The sequence below is a fragment of the Phalangium opilio genome, unplaced genomic scaffold (genome assembly GCF_054372755.1).
Source record: "Phalangium opilio isolate 3A_F unplaced genomic scaffold, DU_Popi_V2 ptg000079l_1, whole genome shotgun sequence".
Lineage (NCBI taxonomy): Eukaryota > Metazoa > Arthropoda > Arachnida > Opiliones > Phalangiidae > Phalangium > Phalangium opilio.
In genome coordinates, this window is record NW_028324187.1 from 4,444,784 (window position 1) to 4,467,750 (window position 22,967).

At 34.1% G+C, this 22,967-nt stretch overlaps 2 protein-coding genes across 2 annotated transcripts in view; one reads left to right on the top strand and one right to left on the bottom strand.

The window, feature by feature from the left end:
* The window catches only part of LOC149654293 (fucose mutarotase-like), a 31,565-nt gene extending 27,309 nt beyond the window's left edge, over positions 1–4,256 (bottom strand). The window contains exon 1 of the mRNA XM_089845745.1: positions 3,889–4,256. Coding sequence (XP_089701871.1) covers positions 3,889–3,970 — 82 coding nt within the window. The 5' untranslated portion in view covers positions 3,971–4,256. The remainder of the gene's footprint in view (positions 1–3,888) is intronic.
* The window catches only part of LOC149654294 (uncharacterized), a 56,075-nt gene that overhangs the window by 13,513 nt on the left and 19,595 nt on the right, over positions 1–22,967 (top strand). The window lies entirely within an intron of this gene.

Genomic DNA, 22,967 nt, shown 5'->3' on the forward strand with positions numbered 1-22,967 from the left:
AACTTTCCCTTCTACAAGAGGACACAAAAATCACTCTTGCTGCATAAATCCTCCCTGCTCCTACATTCTACCTAGGTTTTATAGGGACTGTAACGAAGGCATCGCATCGGTGGATGGGTAGAAGTTATTTGAGAATATGTCACAGGCACCACGTGACACCAATAGACACTACAAAGACTCCACATGAAGTTGGACTGGACACAGTCCTTGTTTGCAGCGCCAATTCCCCGAAGTGATACAGTTTTCGAAATAAAACGAACAAATCTTCTTTGAACCAAGGTGTCTTTCCTCAGTCATGTGGTGCCTGTGACGTATTTCAAACAATTTTTACCCGCCCACCAATGCTTTCACCCTTTAATGTATTACTAGTAATGTTCCGTGCTGACCCACCGTTGCCGTTATGGTCACGCGATCCATTAATCCATCAAAAGATGACCTAGTATATTTTATATAGTATAGAAATACAATAACCCCATGAACTCTTTTTTTTCTGGTGCAAGCCCGCGAGATTTTGTTAGTGATAAACATCGTCTGCTACTAAGTCTTGCCTTCATTGGTTGTAGATTTCACGATTCTTTGATAGTTTTTCCAGTTATTGCTTTTGGAAAACATTATTGACCCAAAATTATTAATGAAAATGGGTTTGCTTTTTTCGATGGTTAGTTTCAAAATAAAATCATTTGTGTGTAAAATAATACAGCGCCATCTACCGCCTAGTTTGGAAAATCGCAAAATCCGTAAAAACTGTCGCGCCAAATTGACAGTAATATCATAAAATTTTAATCGAAGTTCATTGAACAGTGATAAGTAAAATTATATATACTTAATTATGACTTATTTTAACCAGGGATAGATTTATTTTTTTAAGACGGAATGGGTAACAGGGTTATTCGGGTGCGCGTCCAAGTCCACGACCCCCTAACCCGTGACGGATGGGTGTGAAAGAAGAGGCGGGTCTTGTTTTCGTTATGGCGTTGTATGTATATCCGGGTCAAATAAATGTCGTCTGCCCCTTCGTCTGCCAAGTTGGAATGGGCTCGGATTGTAATTTTTGAAAGAACATTGTTTAAAAATGGAAGTTATACAACTGAAAAAAACGGGGAAGACCCAAGAAAATTAAAAGTGAGTTATAATTGAGTAAAAGTCTTCATAGATATTACAACACGAACAGGTTTTAACCGAACACTAAGCTCACAAAACTCCTGGCCATTCACTAAGCCTTGGTTAACTTCATCAAATTCGTTTACAAAATCATGAGGATAGTAGACATGATTGGCTTAAGAAAGAATTAGCGAACACTTTTCACCCATACAGATGTACTCCAAATCCAAAACACCGGCACCAAATTCACTAACTACCTTCTTAATTGCTATTAAAAACAATTCCCGAATAATTTCCGAAATCTCGCTTTTAGACGGCTCCATTTTGTACCCCTGTGAAGACGCTTATCTGTACAACGCAAGAGGGGTCGTAGCCATAGCGACAGAGGTAAACAGGAATTACGTATTTTTGGCCCTCCTTGTCAGCAACGTCACCAATACGTAGTTTTAGTGAGCCAATAAGATAATTTATTTTTTTGGTTACGTGTTGAAGGAAGGGGCTCCATACTCGGCTATGAGTCGGACTGAAGTAAAGGCCAAACGTTGTCCATTCCGTCTTAAAAAAATAAATCTATCCCTGTTTTAACTGACAGTTCCGCCCACCTACGGCCATCTTAGTGCATGAAAAAAACCGGTTTTATCGTAGGTTCCACATTTAAGCGCTCGCTGTCAAACTCTAAATTTCCATCCTTCCGGCGGGTAAGCCTACATGCGTGCTACGAGTGACTGTTGACAAACTGTCAAACACTAAGGAAACATGTGATTTAGAACTGAGCTCTACTCTAAACCTTGGCTCTAGTAAACTTCTCGGTACCTTTTACTATAGTACACGCGTGCAAATAAAAAGGTATATACTTAGAAGATGATTAACTCGAGATTGTAAAACAATTACTCCATTTAATTCATTAACGGTATTTGGACAGAGAAGGCAAGCGCTTGTCCATTATGTCACAGATCATTAAACACACTTAGATTGTTTGTCTAATCTTACAAAAAAGGATGCGTACATCATAGCACAATACAAATACGTCATAAATGTTCTGTGAAGTTTCGCAATGGGATAAATGCACCCATAATTAAACAATTATTTTCGTTTGGTATGTTATGTTTGATTGCATTAAAATAGAAGAGTAATATAATACAAAACATTCGCAAAACTAGAACTTAGCGTTTTGAAGTGCAGGATAACTTTGAGTTTAACTACTTCTGTTCCAATAGGTAAAGTATTATAGCGGGACAGCACGACATTTCTACGAAAAGTGTACGCGCTTTTTCGATCAGTTTCGTGAGGGACCTCCACGTGCGACACGAAAAATGCATTCCGAGATAAAACACAGAAGGTCAGATGAGAAGGAGTAAAAAGAAAATTAGGTTATACTGTAGAATATAAATTATAGGTTTTATTCTTCTTTGTCGGAAGATTTAATGGTTTAGAAAAAGAGCATACAGTCCCCGGGAATTCTCAGAATTTACACACGGTATATCAACAAGTATTATACCATCTTAAACCCTACTGTATCTACAATCAAAAGTTCCTTAGCGATACCGTTTCAAATGTCGTTGAAAACGACAGTATGGCGTTTCATGGATGATAGATATAATGTTGGAAGTACTTTGCATAATTAGTTAATTAAATATATGCGCTGATAAGCTAATTATGTGAAGGAATCGTTTCAAATACTGCCAACGTATCAAAATAACATCTAACTCGATTTTAAAAGTGCGGTATTTGTATTTCTCATTTTATGTAATTATATATTTAAGAGATAACTAACTTTGCAATGTCACAACTTTCTATTACAAACTTCGATGTAATCACTCCAAATGAGTGGAAAACAGTATAAAACGGGCAACAATTAGACCCACAATGGGGGGGATGAACCATGTAAGAATATCTTCCCCCTTCGTTAACTGTTACCTTCTTTTATTGGCAACAATTAAAGGGTAAACCAAAACGGCTCACTTTTTTTGGATGCTTTAGTATTTGCATTGTTTACTTTTGAATAACTTTATAAATAGTAACTTCCCATACCAACAAATTATCTATTGTCGAGACAGGGAATCCATGCTAGGACTTCCATAAAATAATATTGACTTTTATGAAGTGTCTTTTCTAGGGAAGCTTATTTTTAATTCCTAGTTTAAATTAAACTTGACAATCCACACTAATCATTTCAGACGTTGCGCAGAATTAACTTTGTCATTAGTGAAATGAGACTCCTTACACGATTTTAAATGAACCCCCCCCCTTCAATTTTCCGTGGCACCTTTCTTAGAATCTTTAAATACTCCCAAGACTATGGGTCAAGAACCTTAGCAGTTACTTTTTAATTGTCCAGGCTGGGCTTATGAAAATTAACTAACGCAGTTTTGGTGCAGTATATAAATATTTTTGTTTCAAAACCCATACAGATTACAGAACAGAACGGAGTAAACCCTGAGCATAGACTTTTTTATTGCACGTCCTTCAGTTAGTTACTCCAATCTGGGCCTAGTGGAAGAAGAGCCTCTTTATTGGATTACGAAATTTGCATTGGGTTTAACTCTCCTAGGGTTATTTTAATTTTTACTGAGAAAAGCTGCAGGGCATTCTGTTGTTTCTTTAAGCGTTTAATCGACAGAGTATCTCGTGATAAAAAAGCTCCCGTACAAAAGAACCGAGAAACCGAATCCCTCTTCAAACTCCTCTTTTCAAAAACCTAGCAACAACTTCACGTACGTGCCAAGGCTTAACGTTAAACGCGTTATAATTGCTCCCCAAAAGGTTAATTATGAAAAATTGACATACCTATTTCGTCACCGTGTCCCATACTATACAATGCGTGTAATAAATCCGGAGATATAATAGGGGAAATGCCTTTTAATCCCATGTTTTATTTGTGAAAAGTTTGTAAATCGTCCGAAGGTCTAACGACTTGAAGTTGATTTATATAAAAACACTTACTAAAATCACAAAATAAGCGAGGAAAACTGTTTTCTATAACTAATTTAAGTTATTTGCAAATTAATTCGCACTACACCGACGGTCAAATGGTGGAAATAACTTTAAAGATAATGTAAATTTCACGAGTAATCAAATACTTAAAGCGATAACCGCCAAATTTGAACGAGCAGACGACACGTTGATAGGAACCGGATACGATTTTTTTCTCCCACTCTTGGAGCCCGCCTTTAGCTACCACCTCCCTTCTTGCTACCCAATGAAGAATATATATTGTACCCTAGAGATACAGAACTGGATGCAAAATAACTTGAAATTTTTTTACTGTTTAATTCCAATTTAAATTTTTGTATACTTGATATTTATTGTTTTCAAAATTTGTATTGCAAAATAACTTGAATTTTTTTTACTGTTTAATTCCAATTTAAATTTTTGTATACTTGATATTTATTGTTTTCTATATTTGTATTGTACGTCCGGGTAACCACCTTAAATAGGCTCTTCTGCCTCTGTGGTTGCCAGTAACTCTGGGTGCGAAATAAATAATAATAATAATAATAATAATAATTAAAAGTAAAAATAATTATATATATATATATCAATAACCTATAATCTCTGAAATATATATTATGTTAAATAGTTTATCTGTTCTTGCTGAAAGTGTCCATAAAATTTGTATTTTAAATCTAGTCATATTATTCTTAACTCTATGGCGTGACCTTGACTTCCTTGGCTTTAAGACTTACGTAAATCGTTTTTTAGCCGGGCTGCCAGCTAGGTTTCTCTGTACTTTGCGCCGAGTTTATTTTTGAACTTTGGAAGGCCGGTTTTTTAACGATTTTAAAAGTTTTTTTTTAAGAAATTCTTGGTACATTATTCAGTTAAGTTTTGATCGAATGATTCGTGAATTTAGACTCAAGTTTTAAAAGATAATTTGTTGCTCAATAAGAAGAAATTCTTCTTCAAGATATCAACAACGTTTGAGCTGATTTCTTTTCTCAGGTAAAACCTACCGAAATTTCTACCGGGTTTTGGTGGGATGTTAATGTTATTGTAGGTGTATGCATTTTGTTAAGCCTTGTTGTCATTGTAACGTGAGGTTTCCCTTAGCTAAGTAACGCGCTACATCTGTTATTACACAGAATAATTATATTGTACTGCAGTGGCAGTGAGATCAAATAATATTAAAATTCACATTAAATTTATGATAAAGTTTCATCGAGATGGGAGTGATCAATCTAGTGACGTCATAAGACAAAAATAAAACCAAATTAATAAAGGAAAGGTAACCTATTGAAAAACGTGGAGATAAAGTATCCCTCCCACTCTAAAGTTATGACATAGAGGGATGGGTTTTACTCCCTTTACCTTCGTTTTGGCGCCTTAAAATCTTTTCTAGAGACATAGCCCCCTGGATCACGCGACTCGCGGACGCAAGCTGCTCGCGCTATAGAAGCCCGCCCAAAGAATTATTTTCCTATGTTAAAGCGCGTATCGGGGATTTTTGCTCGAAAAATCAAAGCCGTCAGCTTTTAACATGGTCGGCTATGGGGGGAACTAAGTTTTTTGGCCCTAATTTGGCAAATACTGGCTCAAATCTCTTGAAATTTTAATGAGAGGTGTAAAATAAGGTTTGTGATTTTTGTGCAAAGTTACAAAAGATTACATCTTGTAGTTTTTTTGTAAAAAAATTAAAACTTGGCCGAAAATCAAAGCCGTCAGCTTTTAACATGGCCGTCTATGGAAGGAACACCATTTTTTCGCCCTAATTTGTCAAATACTGGCTCAAATTTCTTGAAATTTTAATGAGAGGTGTACTGAAGGATTTTTAATGGTCGGGCAAAGTTTTAAAGCTCTAAAACCAATAGTTTTTCCCTGAAATTCAATAAAGCTTTGTTTGTACATGAGCACAACCCAAGGTCTGTAAATGCGCAAAAAATTGCACAACCAGAAGAACTAGATTGCTTCCGGTGACTTTTGACACCTGTCGGCTTTTTTCAGAGCGTGTTTGGTCAAGAACCTATATGATAATCATTTCTTCCTAGATGCTATTGAAAAGATAGGAATTAACATACGGAATTCAGGTGCTTGCCAATGAACTGATGTGGTTCAGTTTAATTTTAAGAGGAAAATTCACAGCTGACACAAAGTTATTCTAACTGAAATTTCCCAACTATTTGAAGGGAAAACGAACCTATTTCTAAGATTTAAATGCTTTAACCATACAAATATAAGTATAGGGAACTTCTAACTGTGGATACTAATTAGCATTTCAGTTATTATAACAAATTGTATGTGCTTATGAATTTTTTATTATTAATTACAAATTCTCTCTGGAAGGATGGAGGATTGAAGGTGGAAGGAGAGTGGGAGGTAAAGTGAAAACCAGTTTTTCTCACCAATATTTCGCGCCGAAACCTTACCGGGAAATTTAAAATGAATAATGGTTGTGCTCATGTACAAACAAAGCTTTATTGAATTTCAGGGAAAAAACTATTGGTTTTAGAGCTTTCAAACTTCGCTCGGTCATTAATATTCCTTCAGTACACCTCGCATTAAAATTTCAAGAAATTTGAGTCAGTATTTTCAAAATTAGGGGCAAAAAACCTGGTTCCCCCATAGACGGCTAAGTTTTAATTTTTTTTTACAAAAAAAACTACTAAATAGAATCTTTTGAAACTTTGCACAAAAATCACAAACCTTATTTTACACCTCCCATTAAAATTTCAAGAGATTTGAGCCAGTATTTGCCAAATTAGGGCCAAAAAACTTAGTTCCCCCCATAGCCGACCATGTTAAAAGCTGACGGCTTTGATTTTTGTCTAAGTTTTAATTTTTTTTTACAAGAAAACTATACGATATAATCTTTTGAAATTTTGCACAAAAATCACAAACCTTATTTTACACATACGATTAAAAGTTCAAGAGATTTGAGCCATTATTTGCCAAATTAGGGCCAAAAAAGGGTCTTCCTCCCATAGACGACCATGTTAAAAGCTGACGGCTTTGATTTTCGGCTTAAAATGCTTGATACGCGTTTTAAGGCCCATTGGGCGGGCTTCTATAGCGCGAGCAGCCTGCGTCCGCGAGTCGCGTGATCCAGGGGGCTATGCTAGAGATAAAGTTTTGGCGCGAGATAAGCTCCCTCAGCCACGTGTCCAAGTCTAGCCAAGGTCTAGCTCGTGCGCTCCTGCTCGGCCTATGAAGTATGACACAGTTATGACATAAATACATTCTTTTCCGAAATTTTTAATTAGATTTTAAAACAATAAAACTTAATTAAATTAAATTGGGTAAATTTTAAAATATTCAAGTATTTATATCTACTATCCCTTTAAAGGCATATTTGTTTAGGGGGCTAACGAGGTCTATTAGGCTTAATGAGCATCTCATTTACATAATAACACCCTACCCGGATCCAAGGTCGTCCGTCAAAATATCAAGGGGAGGATTTTGCTATGTAACGTTATTTATTTCCGACACGGGACATTTAACGAAATTCGTAATATTCAAATTTAAATTTTTGTAAAATATAATTTTAAGCGATTTTTTTCGACCTTTAACTATATGGTATAGAATTACCAACTGGGTAATTCCCAAACGCATTTTTATATCTGGCCTACCTATAATTTGGAAAAACTGATTGCACCATTGTATTTGATTGCAACTTTTATATCGAAAGGCGTACGTAACAAAAGGAATTTAATAATTTTATTCATGAATATATATGCATGGTCGTGGATTTTTAATAATAATGCTACTTTTACTTCCGTAATAATTAACTCATTCATAAATTTGTAATAAAACAGAGGTTTGAACGTTGAAATTGGTTTATAAAATATGGTCCATAAGTATGACACTACCTATATTCGTAATGCTAGAAACTTACAGCTCGACCTAGTGCGAGAACGACAAGCGAGAATTCACTACACTCGGTTAGTTTTGGAGTTCATCTTCCCATTTAGTTTGTAGTAAGCCTTTGACAGCGCCTTACCAGGCGTCGATTCACGAGAATCTATGACCTATACATCACTTCATGACAAGCTCTCAGTAGACAGTAACCAGTGACAAACTTATGGAACATATCTTATGAACTTATACCGCTAAACCTACGGGCTCTATCTTTAAGAAAAAGATTCCTGTGTTAAGCCATTTCGGCTGGACGGTGTTTTCAATATTCATTATTAAAATGAATAGATTCATGTTTACAATGGCCGGTTTTTCATATATATATATTTTTTTTTAATATTCAAAATCTACTCTCAGTAGATATTTGGCATTTTGAAAACAGACGTTTTTGGTATGACGGTTGTTGTAATGCGGGATTTTTCATCTACATATCGAAGTCTATTGTGTTTAGTTTCGTGGCCGGGTTTTCTGGGGCTTCAACTTGGGAATTTTTTAGACAAATCGTGTTATGTGGGTGTAAAAACTGTAAATTTGTTAATGGTCAAGGTGCTTTTCCTGACTGGGCTTTTACCTTCGCGATAAACAAGCGTGTATTACAACTACCCGTGCTGCAATTCGTGAATCTACAATGTTTCGTATTTTCACTTCTGGAGATGTGACTTTGAGATACATTTTTACGGTTTCTATATTTGAAGTCTCGTTCGCACTGTCATATAGCTGTTTTTCAGTTTATAAAGGAATACATACAGCTTATTGGAATCATTGCGCCCCCATGTCTCTCGTGTTAATTTCCATGCGGGTTTTGTGGGCCGGTCTGTGTACTATACGTCATGATTTTATTGGTTGGTAGCAATGCGGGGTCAGTCAAGCGCGTGAGGTAGAATTGCAAGATATGTTGGAAAAATGCCTACACGATGTTTCCTGTTAGCTTTATGTATTCCTGGTTTAGTTCAGACTTTTCCAGATAGATGTCGCTTTCTACTCAACCCCCTAAACCCATTGAAAAATCCATAACGATTTTTGCTTAATTTTCAAAGCGGAGTAAGAGAAAGAGAGTGTAATTTGGCTACATTTCTCGACGACTTACAAGAAACAAGGACTTTAATTGTAGGGATCGTTTTCAAAAACACTTAATGATTTTTTTTTTTTTTTTGATAAAATCAAGAGCTTCCCTCGAAACCTCATTACATTTTAATTACGTTTGGTCGGGCAATATGCAAGGGGTTTGTTATTGGTGTTTGAAAAGGCCTCAACTCAGCCTGCAAATTAAATGTTGCGAGTGTTTCTTCGGATTGCTTAAAGGTTTTCCCTTAAAAGCAGTTTCACTGTAAAAACTAGCGACGTGTGAAAAAAATGGCCTTTATATTTCGGAAGTATAGAATATCAAAGAAAGCGATTTCTTTTACTTTTAACACTTAATTTCTTAAGAATCATTATTTAAAACTAGCAAAGCTTGCTACCCGTCGTTGCCCGAGTGTTATTTAAGGACTGGGAACCGGTAACAGTTTCCTCTCAATGTAATAAACAATAAACACAAACACTAAATATAGTCTTTGGTTTCACTCATATGAAATACCTGAATAATTATATATATATGTTTTTCAAGAAAAAACTTATTTACATCTTTCAAATTCATTAAAATGATTCTATAAAATTCTTAGTGTCCTAACAGGATTAGTGGCTAGAGGTTTGTGGATCCAACCTTCAGGAACTGAACCCAAACCACTTGTTATGAACCTTTCCTTAGTGTTACTGAAATTTTAAATTAAAGAGTTGTTGCAATTATTAGTATTATTAACTTAGCAATAATTAGCGTGGCCAGGGTTCGAACCTAGATAGCGCTCATTCATTGCAACAGATTGAGTGGAAATATGGCGACGTAAAATTTAAAACTTTGAAGATAATTAAGGATAGTGTTTGATTAAACTGAACACGATTAAAAACAATAAGTCTTCATATGACGGGTGTTAAGTTAGTAATAAAATATACTAAGGTGTTTCTTATAACTATTACTTCAAAGAACAGAGTAAGGAGTGTAATGGCTTCCCCCAACACCGGAGTAAAGGCGCATAGCCGTCTGGTCTGTGACCCGGCATAAAAATTACTTTGACTTTATTTTCGTGATAAAAATATTTTGGCTCGAGGTATTAAATAATTATTGAGAAGGGCTACGTGTTACATTTTCAATTTCAAGAGGGTGTTGAAAAGGAATCTCATTATCGGTTGCCTAAAATGTCGAATCTCAAAATCGTTTATTCGTTTGGGACTTTTTTATTTCTTTCTTTGGGCTTCAGACAACAATTGATTTATGAGAGGGTGGAGTTTGGAATTTTAAATTTCCATGGGTTGCTTGAACTCGCGTGATACCCAGATTGGGTTCTGACATTTGTGTAGCTTTTTGTTGTCTGGGTTAATTGTTTTTTACGTCGTATTATTTGCCGCCATTTGTCGATTTAATCTGCTTGAATCACAATAATGTATAAGTTTTGATTGCTTATTTTTGTGATTGACAAGTTAAAGTTCATTGCCGTTTGCTATAAAATAGTTATTTTTATTTTGAAACAAATATTATATTTTAATAGCTGCAATGGCGCCCCTTTTAACATTTTTATCACTTCTCAAGCCGCCATTTTGAAATATGGCAGCAAATGTAGCCCTAAATACCATATAAATGTCTATAGAATGTATATGGAACCATTATACTAAATTAATATTAGTGAAATCGGTTGAAACGCGTAGTGAACATTATTCCATAAAGGTTTTATTACATTTCTATTCGCCATTTTTCAAGATAGAAGCGGATTGGAAAAATCTTTCTTACAGGGCAACTTCTATTTAAGAGTAACCTCACTACAAATTTTCAGCCTCTTAGATGAAGTAGTTTTTGATGGGCGTTGATTATAATATATTCATTTTCTAATAACCCCAATTAATTATTTATCTATCTCTTGCTCTGGGTGGCATTTGATCTGGTATTTTTAAACGACCCTATTTTGTTTATAACTATATCGAAAAAGAGAATCAGGCTCAGCGGGAATTCCTGGAATACCTGAGATTCTTTTGGACCTTATCGCCCGGAAGGGCTAGCAGCGTTCCCTCTAGCTTACGCGATACAGAAGGGGGATGCGATGGGGATTAGTCTTTCGGAAGGTTGAGACCCTATCATCAAATGCTTGTACTTCATTTATCTAGTAATGGATTCCGTGGTTTCTCTCAATTGCCGGCACCCACACGAATTAGATCTATTCTCTTTGTCTTATTTTACAAGCTTTTATTTTACTTAACTTGTTAGTTAGTTAGTTTACCTTCAAGGGAGAATTAAGTCACCAACCGATTAAGTGTTAATCGAGCACTGAGATGGTTTGGTTGTTTTGGTTACTTCTAGAGTGATAAACGGACTGTTTATATGACTGCAAAATCCTAAACGCGGGTTTGAGTTTGAGGTGGCCGTCCTTATTAGCCCTAAACTGACTGCATTTAAAGTTAAATTTAATAGGTTTATCAAACAAAGATAATATAATTAATAATTATGAAGGTGATGACCAAAGGATGAGACTTATCTCGTTTTAATTATCCGGCTGTTAATGAACGAGGACCTTATGTTGTTCTAATAGCTTATTAATTGCCAACCCGTTTAACCTTAATTTCTCTGTAATATTTGTTGATACCTTCATTGTTTATGTCATCGTAAGCTACGTTTATTTTCGCACCTGTCATAACAATTCTAAACAACTTTATTTAATGCATTCAATCCACTTATGATTAAACCTTTATTAACATATTGTGATATAATTTGACTACCTTTTGATCAACATGAAATTAAGAGTTACTGTCCAAGCTGTATTAAAATGCTTCTTGGTTTCAAAGCTATGGTCCGGCAATAGACCTCAATTGTAATAGCGTAAAAATATCCATCGTTACCCAATTATTAGCCACGCTTTCTTTGTAAAAAGGCGTAAAAATGCAACGAGGACTTTCTATTTTTAGTGATAGTTTTGATTCTTAATGGACGATTCGGCTTTTTGGTGGTCAAGTGCGAGGTCTATTTTTAGAAGCCTTGATAATGACATCTAAATCCGTTCATATACAAGAACGACCACGTGCTGCACGCATTGTACATTTGAAAGATAGGTCCCGTAACGTGGACTTGACATTTTCATTCCACTCCACTTCCTTTTCCCGAATGTTCTTCCCAAACAAAAGGACTCTGGAATGATGCTATCAGCGAATCGGTAGGATGACGCGGGATGGCTTCCTTGTACCTTGAAATAACTCGACATTTCGAGGTGTCCAACACTGCGGAAAAATCTGAGCGATATAACTACTCTCATTGCATTTGCAACTGAGAAGCTGGCTCGAACGGCAAGATGTCATAGAACATATTCGACTCAAAATGGACCAAAGAAATACCCCTTAATTTATGCCAGACTTATAAGAACCACCCTGCACCGTAAGTTCATGCCAAGGCTTATCAAAAAAGCAATGCAAAGTTCCTAAGATTAATAGAGTCAAAATTTTAGGAAAAGGAACCAACTTTAGAGTCAACCTTTTGGAAAAGGTGGTAAGTTAGGAAAAATATTTGGAAAAAGCGTAGATATGTAATTTTTTCAATTAATTTAGAAGGCTAGATCGATTAACAGTAAAATTAGTTGATTGAATTAAATATTGATTAAGGATTGAGTGGATAAAAATAACTAGAAAAAAATTGCAATATCTGAAACTTCAGTCAATTGATAAACGTCACACATATCGTTAGTTTTTTCGGCCTTGGTTCAAACTAAGACGTTTTATTATATCTGACTGAACCGATGAAAATATTTCATTTTAGTATCGGTATTGTTGCAACAATGTTCAAAATAAATTGTATCTGAAAAAGTTTATTTTCATTTCGATTTAATACTCTTATTGTCGAACCCCTTACCACGTCGGCTCTGAAAGATCTAGCTGGCGTGGGTGCGATCATTCTAACGATGAACAATTACCTTTTCCGAGGAAAATGCTCTATTTTGATCCGTCTTGTTCTTGTATCGTATTATCTCATCTTTTGGGGGGTTTTTACACGCGTTTCGCGTTGATTTAAATGTCAGCGAGGGTGTTGGTATGTCCGTGTGATCTTTTCAGCATCATTGTTAGCTATAATCTGATAAAATCTTGATTTTTAAATTTATTTAATATCCATGCAAACCGCACCCTCTTAAGGAAAAGTTTTCTATCGTTTAATAACTATAATTCCATTTTTTAAATGAAAAGTTGTTTTCAGCGATACTCGAAAAAGTCGTGGGGTTTCTTAGGAATGAGAAGGTTGTAAGCCTTAAAAAACACTCGATTGTTGATGATTTTAAATGGAAGAGCTATTATTTTCAGGTATTCAAGTGCTATAGGTGAATTTTCTTCTTAGGAACTTGTGATAAAAAAAATGTTTAGGGTCTTGTTTTTGGAGGAGTATTATTGGCAATCCACCGTCTAACCTTTCACGGATTAAGGTTAGGTTTTTTTAGAATTATATTAGATCATGGCTTGAACATTTTTGTAAAAGGTTGAGTGACGTTTAAATATTGCACCATTTTTTAGAAAAATGCTCCTCCTAGTCGAGGAAAGCGTTTTTAGAAGTAGTTCACCTATATTTCCTTTTTTAAAACCTTAAGAGGTCTATATTATAATTAAAGATGAAGCCTAATTTAAATAATAAAATTTCAAACAAGGTTTTTAGTCTCCAAATTCTTTTAGTTCATTTCCATGTTTTCAATTTTGAATTTTGAAAGTTGCAACCACAGTATCAATTGGCGCATAATGGATCTAAGCAACTTAACCTTACTCAATTTATCATTACATCTAATGATATTTGATTGCAATTGATAAGTATACATTAGATCACAAAAAAATACCCAACGTTACAAAAATTCCCTGTAATTGCACGTGGATTTATTGCTTAAATGCACCTGATTGCGGAACACGTGAATTATATTGAAGTCTAATCATTAGCAATTCAGCTACAGAAAACAATAAATTTATACGATGCGATGTCCAAAATTACGAAGCAATTGAGAAACTCTGTTAAGATTTCTTGAAATCAATTAAAATTAGCTATCGAAAAAAAAACGTCTGCTAGTTTTATGCACGTACTGTTTTAAAAAAGGCCCGTCGGGCGTCAACAGTGTTAAGGGTTAATGAGTATCAAATTCCCAGTATATCGAGTTCCTAAAAATACCTCTTAATTTGAATTTTAATCAGTTTTTCTTACCTCGAAGAAAAAGGTGGATATTTTTAAAAGACCTATGGCGCGCTCCCACAACTAACTACTTGTATTTTATGTGTGTGTTGTATTTTCTAATCCCACGCATTTCCAGGAGCTCATTTCACCCAGTTATACCATCGTGCCCTAAAACCCACTTATGTCACAGTTCGGGTTAAATTTTTATCTGGGCACCGACAATAAGGCACGAAGCTTTGTAACAAAAATCTTTACCCAAATAAATTCCACGACAGTTTTGAAATAAATAATATTTTCTGCTTTTCATAATGCGTATATATATATATATATATATAATTAAAGGCAGTATGAAATGTGTAACTGATTTGTTTTAAAAAACTTGTGCAGCAGACTTATATCGATGTGACTGTAAACGCTCACTTTTGTAGAATATATGACTAAAACATTCTTATATGCACAATGTGTATGCAAACATACATTTTTCATAGGAATATGACATCAAACATACTTTTTTTGCAGAAATATGTTTAAAAACATACTGTTTTACAGAAATATAACTCCAAACATACTTTTTTCGTAGGAATATGACATCAAACATACTTTTTTGCAGAAATATTGTTGCAAACATACTTTTTTGCAGAAATATTGTTGCAAACATACTTTTTTGCAGAAATATTGTTGCAAACATACTTTTTTGCAGAAATATTGTTGCAAACATACTTTTTTGCAGAAATATGTTTGAAAACATACTGTTTTACAGAAATATGTTTGAAAACATACTGTTTTACAGAAATATGTTTGAAAACATACTGTTTTACAGAAATATGTTTGAAAACATACTGTTTTACAGAAATATGTTTGAAAACATACTGTTTTACAGAAATATGTTTGAAAACATACTGTTTTACAGAAATATGTTTGAAAACATACTGTTTTACAGAAATATGTTTGAAAACATACTGTTTTACAGAAATATGTTTGAAAACATACTGTTTTACAGAAATATGTTTGAAAACATACTGTTTTACAGAAATATGTTTGAAAACATACTGTTTTACAGAAATATGTTTGAAAACATACTGTTTTACAGAAATATGTTTGAAAACATACTGTTTTACAGAAATATGTTTGAAAACATACTGTTTTACAGAAATATGTTTGAAAACATACTGTTTTACAGAAATATGTTTGAAAACATACTGTTTTACAGAAATATGTTTGAAAACATACTGTTTTACAGAAATATGTTTGAAAACATACTGTTTTACAGAAATATGTTTGAAAACATACTGTTTTACAGAAATATGTTTGAAAACATACTGTTTTACAGAAATATGTTTGAAAACATACTGTTTTACAGAAATATGTTTGAAAACATACTGTTTTACAGAAATATGTTTGAAAACATACTGTTTTACAGAAATATGTTTGAAAACATACTGTTTTACAGAAATATAACTCCAAACACACGTTTTTCGCAGGAATATGACTGCAAACACACTTTTTTCGCAGGAATATGACTGCAAACACACTTTTTTCGCAGGAATATGACTGCAAACACACTTTTTTCGCAGGAATATGACTGCAAACACACTTTTTTCGCAGGAATATGACTGCAAACACACTTTTTTTGCAGGAATATGACTGCAAACACACTTTTTTCGCAGGAATATGACTGCAAACACACTTTTTTCGCAGGAATATGACTGCAAACACACTTATTTGCAGAAACCCAAATGGCGCTTGGTAAAAATTACTTATTTCTACTTCGTTCCGCCCAATATGTTTTAATTATTTCATTTTTCATTTTACCATATCTTTAAAGAATATATTATGATAATTATAGGATTGCTTTATTTTTCCTTAGAAGAGTTAGCCAAGGATTTTAGAGTTCTCATAAAAAATATACCTATGTTTTATTGGGAAACGTTATATGCAAATTATCTTTTTCGCAAAGTCGACAAAACTTGAGATTTGTGTTAAGAGAGACAAGGTCTTGTATAACTTTTGGCACTGGTGTTAAAAACTCGTAACCGATAATGAGCCGTAAAGGTTTTTGGGGTCTTTAATCTCTTACATTAATACAGGGGTACGTGTTGTAGGATGGGTTAAGATTAAGACGCTCGTAGATTTCTCCGGTTTGATAAGGGCACGTTTTTCAGGGAAAAAAGGTTTTGCGATATTAATTTCTGTTTAATGTTTTGTGTAAGATTATTATGTAAAATTTAACGGTTCTCGGTACCATTAAAGTAGTAAGTGTTTTTGCTAAATATTAATTCTGTCTATAAATTTTAAATTTCACCACTGATTTTAATATTTTAATAACCAGTTACAACTACCCGGTTTTTTCCGGGTATAAATGGGAACAAGTGTCTGATGGCTAAATCGTCTTTAGTTGGGTTCAATCTACGTGTTGTTATTTTTGTAGGAATGTTTTTCACAATTTTCGAAATCAATAGAATTGAGAGAACAGACAAACATACAAACCAATAAAACACATTCTCAAATAAAGTTTTATGTTTACCCTTATTAAAACGAAGGTTAATTAAAAACATAATTCTTTAAACCAAGGCTTAAGTAAAACAATAATAGTGAGGTTTATCACGTGTCTGAAGTTGCAGATATTGATATTTTTATGTTTGTAAAAGCTGCAAAAGGTGGAATAAGTGCTTCGCTTTCACTTCATAAACTAAAAACAATGATTTTAAACTCTATTATTATTTTATCTTTAATTGAAAATTTAACAAAACTTATCTAATTTCATAACACTCTATAGACACGCCTGAATACAAAACCTACTGAACGTTATCGCATTTATAAAACTTCTATCAACGATTCGTGCAATCGATCCAAAACAGTTTACTCAAACGTCAATAGATAATTCAATAAATATCTTAGACGACAGACAACCAGACTGCATGCGGCGTTCTGGTTCTTCTAATCTATGAACTTACTACAAGCATTGTCTACATTTTTTGCTGGCGCGTGTTGAACAGAGCGTGCCAAAACGCGAGAGTGAACTACGTGCCAGATTCTAGGTATCAGATACCCAACCATCCCTCGGGTGTATGTATGATTCGGGGGTGGAATTTGTAAAGAGGGAGGAGAGGGTTGAAATATGTAATCCTTTTCGTCACTTCCGACACTTTCGACTTTGAAAGGCTCTTCTCTGTTGCTGTTCAAAGTGTTTCCTCTAAAAAAATTAACCGCGGCTAGCTACGATTGCCGCTGGGAAATCCCTATGTTAAATTATCGTCGTTAAAAAGAAAATACTTCATAGCGTTCCCTTTAAAAGAATAGTCTGCTAGCGGTTTTCGCCCAAATTCGACCTCGTTTTTAGTAATGACCTAATTTTGTTTTTTCCAACACGCGCTCCTTTAATTCAACAAGGACGTTTTTATACACGGGTGTCGGACGCTTGTAATTAATTTACTGAAAACCACCAATGTTACTCGCATTGTGTGTGTTTTTTTGACTAAATTAATAGCTAATTACAGAGTAAAATAATGCGGGATGCGATGGTTAGGGGGAAGTCTTTTATCTATTCTTGAGATATACTGTCAGCATCTTGGTAAAGATATTAATAAAAATATTTGGTGTTTCATTATTTTTTTTTTTGAAAGATTAAAAATAAATTTAGAGACTAGAGTCCGACGTCTCTGTATTTTTGGCGCGTCTTGCTGTATGGGTTTAAATTCCTGCAGATATTGTGTAATTTTTGATTATCAAAATGGTACAAAAAAGGTTTCAAATATGATTATAATATTCTAATAAAAACAAATATTTAACGTCTTGAAATGGATCTGAGATGCAAGACAATAATTTAAAATAAAGGGGCCTTGCAGTTGCAACACTTCATGTTGCCACGTCTGTGCAATAGTACGTCATAACTGGACCACAATTTATTTGTGACGTATTTCTAAAACCAACTCCCTCGCTTCTATTAATTTAATCAAATATTTCATGGAATCTTATTTGAATGGGTTTCGAAAATATCAAGTTAATAAAGGAGTTAAAAAGCTAACCGCATGCATCTTTGCTCTTTACTGGCTGATGACCAAGGCTTAGCAGCTTTAAGCTATTAATGGTTTCCGCCTACTTCTTACAACAACTTAAATTAAGAGCCGCATTCGCATCTTTCGGTTTATATGTCATTATTACATCCTGCCCTAATTATATTTCCTTTATAAACGTTCAACTTGTTAATGATGTTTGAAAAGGCTTAGGCTTTCAACTAAAGATTGTATACCGTTTCAGGAACAATACGTCAAAAACTAATTAAAACTGGGTTATATTTCATTCACCGCAAATTTAGTCTTAAAACGTTGGTATCAACCCTTTAGATGATTTTCCTTAAAAACACTAACACCCCTTTGAAGGAAAGGGCAACGGCGGTTCAAGCTTTCTGTTTAATATATTTTTCCTCTGAAGTTTTAAGTGACGACATAATCTGCTTATTTTGCGTTAGGTGTATGTTACATTATAGGAAATGGACCAGAATGTAAAGACTGTTTTTCTTTTAAAGTAATTAAGGGGTTTCCTCTTTTATCACGAATTATTTTGGATAATTTGTAAAGAAAATAACAGACTTTTGCTGCTGGGAGTTCGTTTAACTCTGGTTTGTTTTTCTAAAAAAATGTAACAGGTTTTATTCATCGAGATGACATTCTTTGGTGTTGTCGGAAGGCTAGTGAATTTAAAAGCATCACCTGAGGATTTATTATTGTTAATGCACGCCATCTTTTGACTGTGATCCAGAACTAATGTTAGGTCTAGGAGGACCAATTACAATCCACGCGCAGCACTACGTCATAGATAGTCCTAATTTTCTTGTATCTCTTTAAAAGTTTTAAAATCAACTTTTGGCTATCCTTAATTGAAGTCAATTTTTAATTTGAAGCAAACTGAATAAATGAGTGAAAATCTAATCTAGTTTTCTTCGTTTTTTGAAAGCTTTATTTTTTTGGAGAAATTACTAGTAGTTTTTTCAAAATAGTTAATTTTGAACTTTGTTCTAGTAGCAAATATCTATCTGGAAACAAATTCTATTATTAGAGAAGCCTTTTTTAATATCATGACTATAGCTTAAACTATTTGAAAATAAAAAGTGAAAGGAAGAGATAAGTTCCTATCGTCATTTCCTGTTTTTTCAACTCTTTCATTTTCTCTTCATTGTTTTAACAGACTAGAAAAACAGATTATAAAAATTTCATTGCTTAAACTTTTAAAGAGTTGGAATTAAGACTAAATAGTTTCAAACTAAAATAAAATTAAAGGTTGGTCCTGAAATTTAAATGAAATTATACAACAACAAATATTGCAAAATCAATATGATATTACTTTTTTGCTGTTTCATTGAGATGTCATAATTAAATATAGATTCAGAGTACATGTATCAAAGAATTACGTCTGGTGAAGCGGATCTAAATAATAGGAAATTTACTTAATTTCACTTCATATTGAAAGCAAATGTTATGTAACGATTTAAATTCCAAAAAAATTCTCAATTAATAACGTTAAACATTTAAATATGGTTATGCCCAAGCACAGAAATGAATAGTGGTCAATTTGAAATTACGTATATACCCGCGCTGGGGTTACCAATGACTCTGATTACGTCAGTTTCCGATTCACAGATTTATCTGTCATTCCATCAATTTTTCTGTCATTACGTTCTCGACTAAAAATAAATGTAGCTCATCTTCAATCTTCGTCGATTGAATTCTCTGTTAAAACAACAAAAGTTGAATGTATCTACCTTGAAACTGCTGTCAGCATTCCGATGGGAGCCTAATTCCCACGGTAGCGTTACTTAATCATTCTTTATTTTTATATTTTAAGTTCCCATATTTTCAATCCATATTTAAATATCCTCGCAATACTCAGAATTTCTATTTCTATTACCAGCGATAGATATAGTAATAGTTAAAACATCTAACCAAGTGTGATAATTACTGGATTGCTTTTGTTGACTGTTCCAGTTGACTTACAATATATGCGCGTCTTGTAAAAGAACAGGTTCAATTACAAAAAAAGAAGTTTTCTTTGCTATTCAAATTAAAGCCCATTTCGCTCGTCATGGTAACAAAACAGAATTTATTATTCTTCCGTAAGCAATACCTATAAAATTGAGCTCCACTCTAATGTTTTGTTTGGTTTTTTTACCGACCAATTTTGATAAATATGCTTCTTGAGATACGCTGATAAATATGAGAGGAACATACTTCGATCCGCATTAAAAAATGCATTAATATCAGTCTGGAATACTTGGAGTCACTTTCACTTCCGAAACCAATTTTATTATATTTTTTTTTCTAAACTTTTTGGGGCTTCCCACCTCTCATCTTCGTTTACATCTTCTTCTTGAACTTTAGTACGGAAATAATCGCGACAACTTTGAGGAATCTAAAGAGGCCCGTCGCGTTTCTCCATTAGTCATTTCTCAAATTGCTAATTGTTGTAGCTCTAACTATCTAGAGCGATTTCCCGAGATGACTTGCAAGAACAAAAACACACGAGGTGCCATTCTCCATCGTTTTTCGTTAATTGTCTCCTTTGAAATTGGGGTTAGAAACGACGTCATTTTGGGAGAGTGCTTATTATTAAGTTTGCCATTTTTCTGGTATGCGAGCTAATCGGTGTTGTGATTGGAATTGCGTGGGATGAGTTATTTCTGCATTTTTTCCGTTGAACCCAAATATAGGTGAAAAGAAAAGGGACTGAGCGAATAATGCGTGACCAAGAACTAATTCAGTTATTTGAGCTCGTTCCTTAGTTTTAATCCGAAAACTAACACTTGGTATTGAAACAACTTGTGCATTTGAACAGTTCGTTTAGAGGTCTGAAAAATATTAGTCATAGCAACTTATGTCTGTAGCTAAACCATGCTAACATTAATATGTTTATTCTTCGTAACGTGTTTGAAATGTAACACAATATATTTTTAGTTATTTTACAATTTAAATTAAGCATTTAATTTAATAATACCTAGATGGCGCTGTCTAGCTAAGTTTTAATCAGAAAGATAAAAGGTCCTGGCATCTCTCTCCATCCCTAGTGACGAACGTCTTTCACGAAAGATGGCTCTGCTTTCCTGAATTGCGGTTATCGCGAGGGACATCTACGTGAAAGAACCATTCCTAATACTTTAATTATGCTCCTTTTTATTCTTAAACACCCCTACTCCATTGTAAAGCAGTTTTATTATAAAGAAATTAATATGACCAATTTCAAATGATTTAACCTTAATAAGTTCAGATGAACCCCTCCCTTTTGGAAAACACGGCGGCCTATACTTAATATCGAAAACCCATTTTATCGTTGTCGGAATAACCCCAAGGCCCCAAATTCCAAACTTTTCTAAGATGTAATTTACTTCCGCAAAAAGAAAAAGGAGAGGAAAAATGTGGAAGGGATTAAAGCGAAGATTTCGCAACAATTATAAAATCGAAAGTAGGCTTTTAATCTAGGTGACTTTGATTAGAATTCCCGCGCAAAGTAGGCCAATGGCGCGTGTTCAAATGGCGCCAAATTTATTTGCATACATCTCCACCTAAATTTTCTTATCGCAGTTTCACTTGAGGGGTCGGATACGACCATAAAATCCAAATGTGGCAAATTCCATATTTTTTATTTGTTTTAGTGGTTTATGAAAATTGATTTCAACAGATAAGAAAATTATCCAATTGTAAATGTTTATTCCTCAAATTAAAACTGATGCGGATTTGCATAAGTTAATCACCCGAAGTCTCTATTCAGTATAGTCTTAGCTCTAACGCAGTCGACTTCGCAAAATATGGAGTTAAAGGCTTCATCACGAACTTATGATGTCCTTAATGAAGTATATCTGAAGTTGAATTTTAATACATAAGCATTTTATTTTGAATGGGACCTCTATCAGAACATCTGAACTGACTCAAAAAACAGCACTAATCGAAATATTTCAAAGCAGAGCTGCAACCAAAAATATTCGATAGCTTTTGAGACGTCAATAATTTATTGCAACCGGACTAGTCAATAGCAATTTAATATATCACCGAAGTTCTAAGTGAATAATTACTCCGATGAGTTAAAAATATTCATGATTTTGTTTTCAATAACAAAAGTTGTGACGTCTTTAATACGGCAGCAAATATAGTTATAAATTTATAATGCCGTTATCGTTAAGAAGTCATTGTTTTCTACTTAAATCAAGTATGTAAAAATTGTTTCTGGATCTCTATCTTGAGCCTAAAACGGTCGCTTGTACTTGCTTTTAAAGAAATAGATAGAAATCACATGACGCCTAGCGCATTGGCGTTCCTCTAAGAACAAACAATTTTTAATTCAGTTTTAAACCAAGGCTTAGAGAATATTAATGTATTCGCGAAGCAAAGACAATTTTTAGAGTACGTTACTGAATATCAGGGTTCCTCGTATAAATGGTTTAGTAACTAACATTGTAAAGCGTGGGAACCCTTTTTTGAAGGTTATCTTTTGATCCTATTTCCAAATTAAAGACGTTAGTATCATAAACTATCATATTTAATAGACCCCTTTCAAAATGGGACGCAGTTTAGTCTGCTTGAACATCCGGACGCTTTGTGGACAACAAAGACGTTAGATAAGGCCTCAATTTACCAGTCCATCAGCGTCCTTCTGTTTGTAGCCCTATATAACGTCGTTGGATTCAAATATCGGATTTTGCGTCTTAAGATAACCAGTTGATTAGACACTATAATGTTCATCATCTTTATTTAAGATGATTTTTACCCCCAACTTGGGCCCTACACGGAACTATATTTCGACCAGTTTTATAAAATGGCAA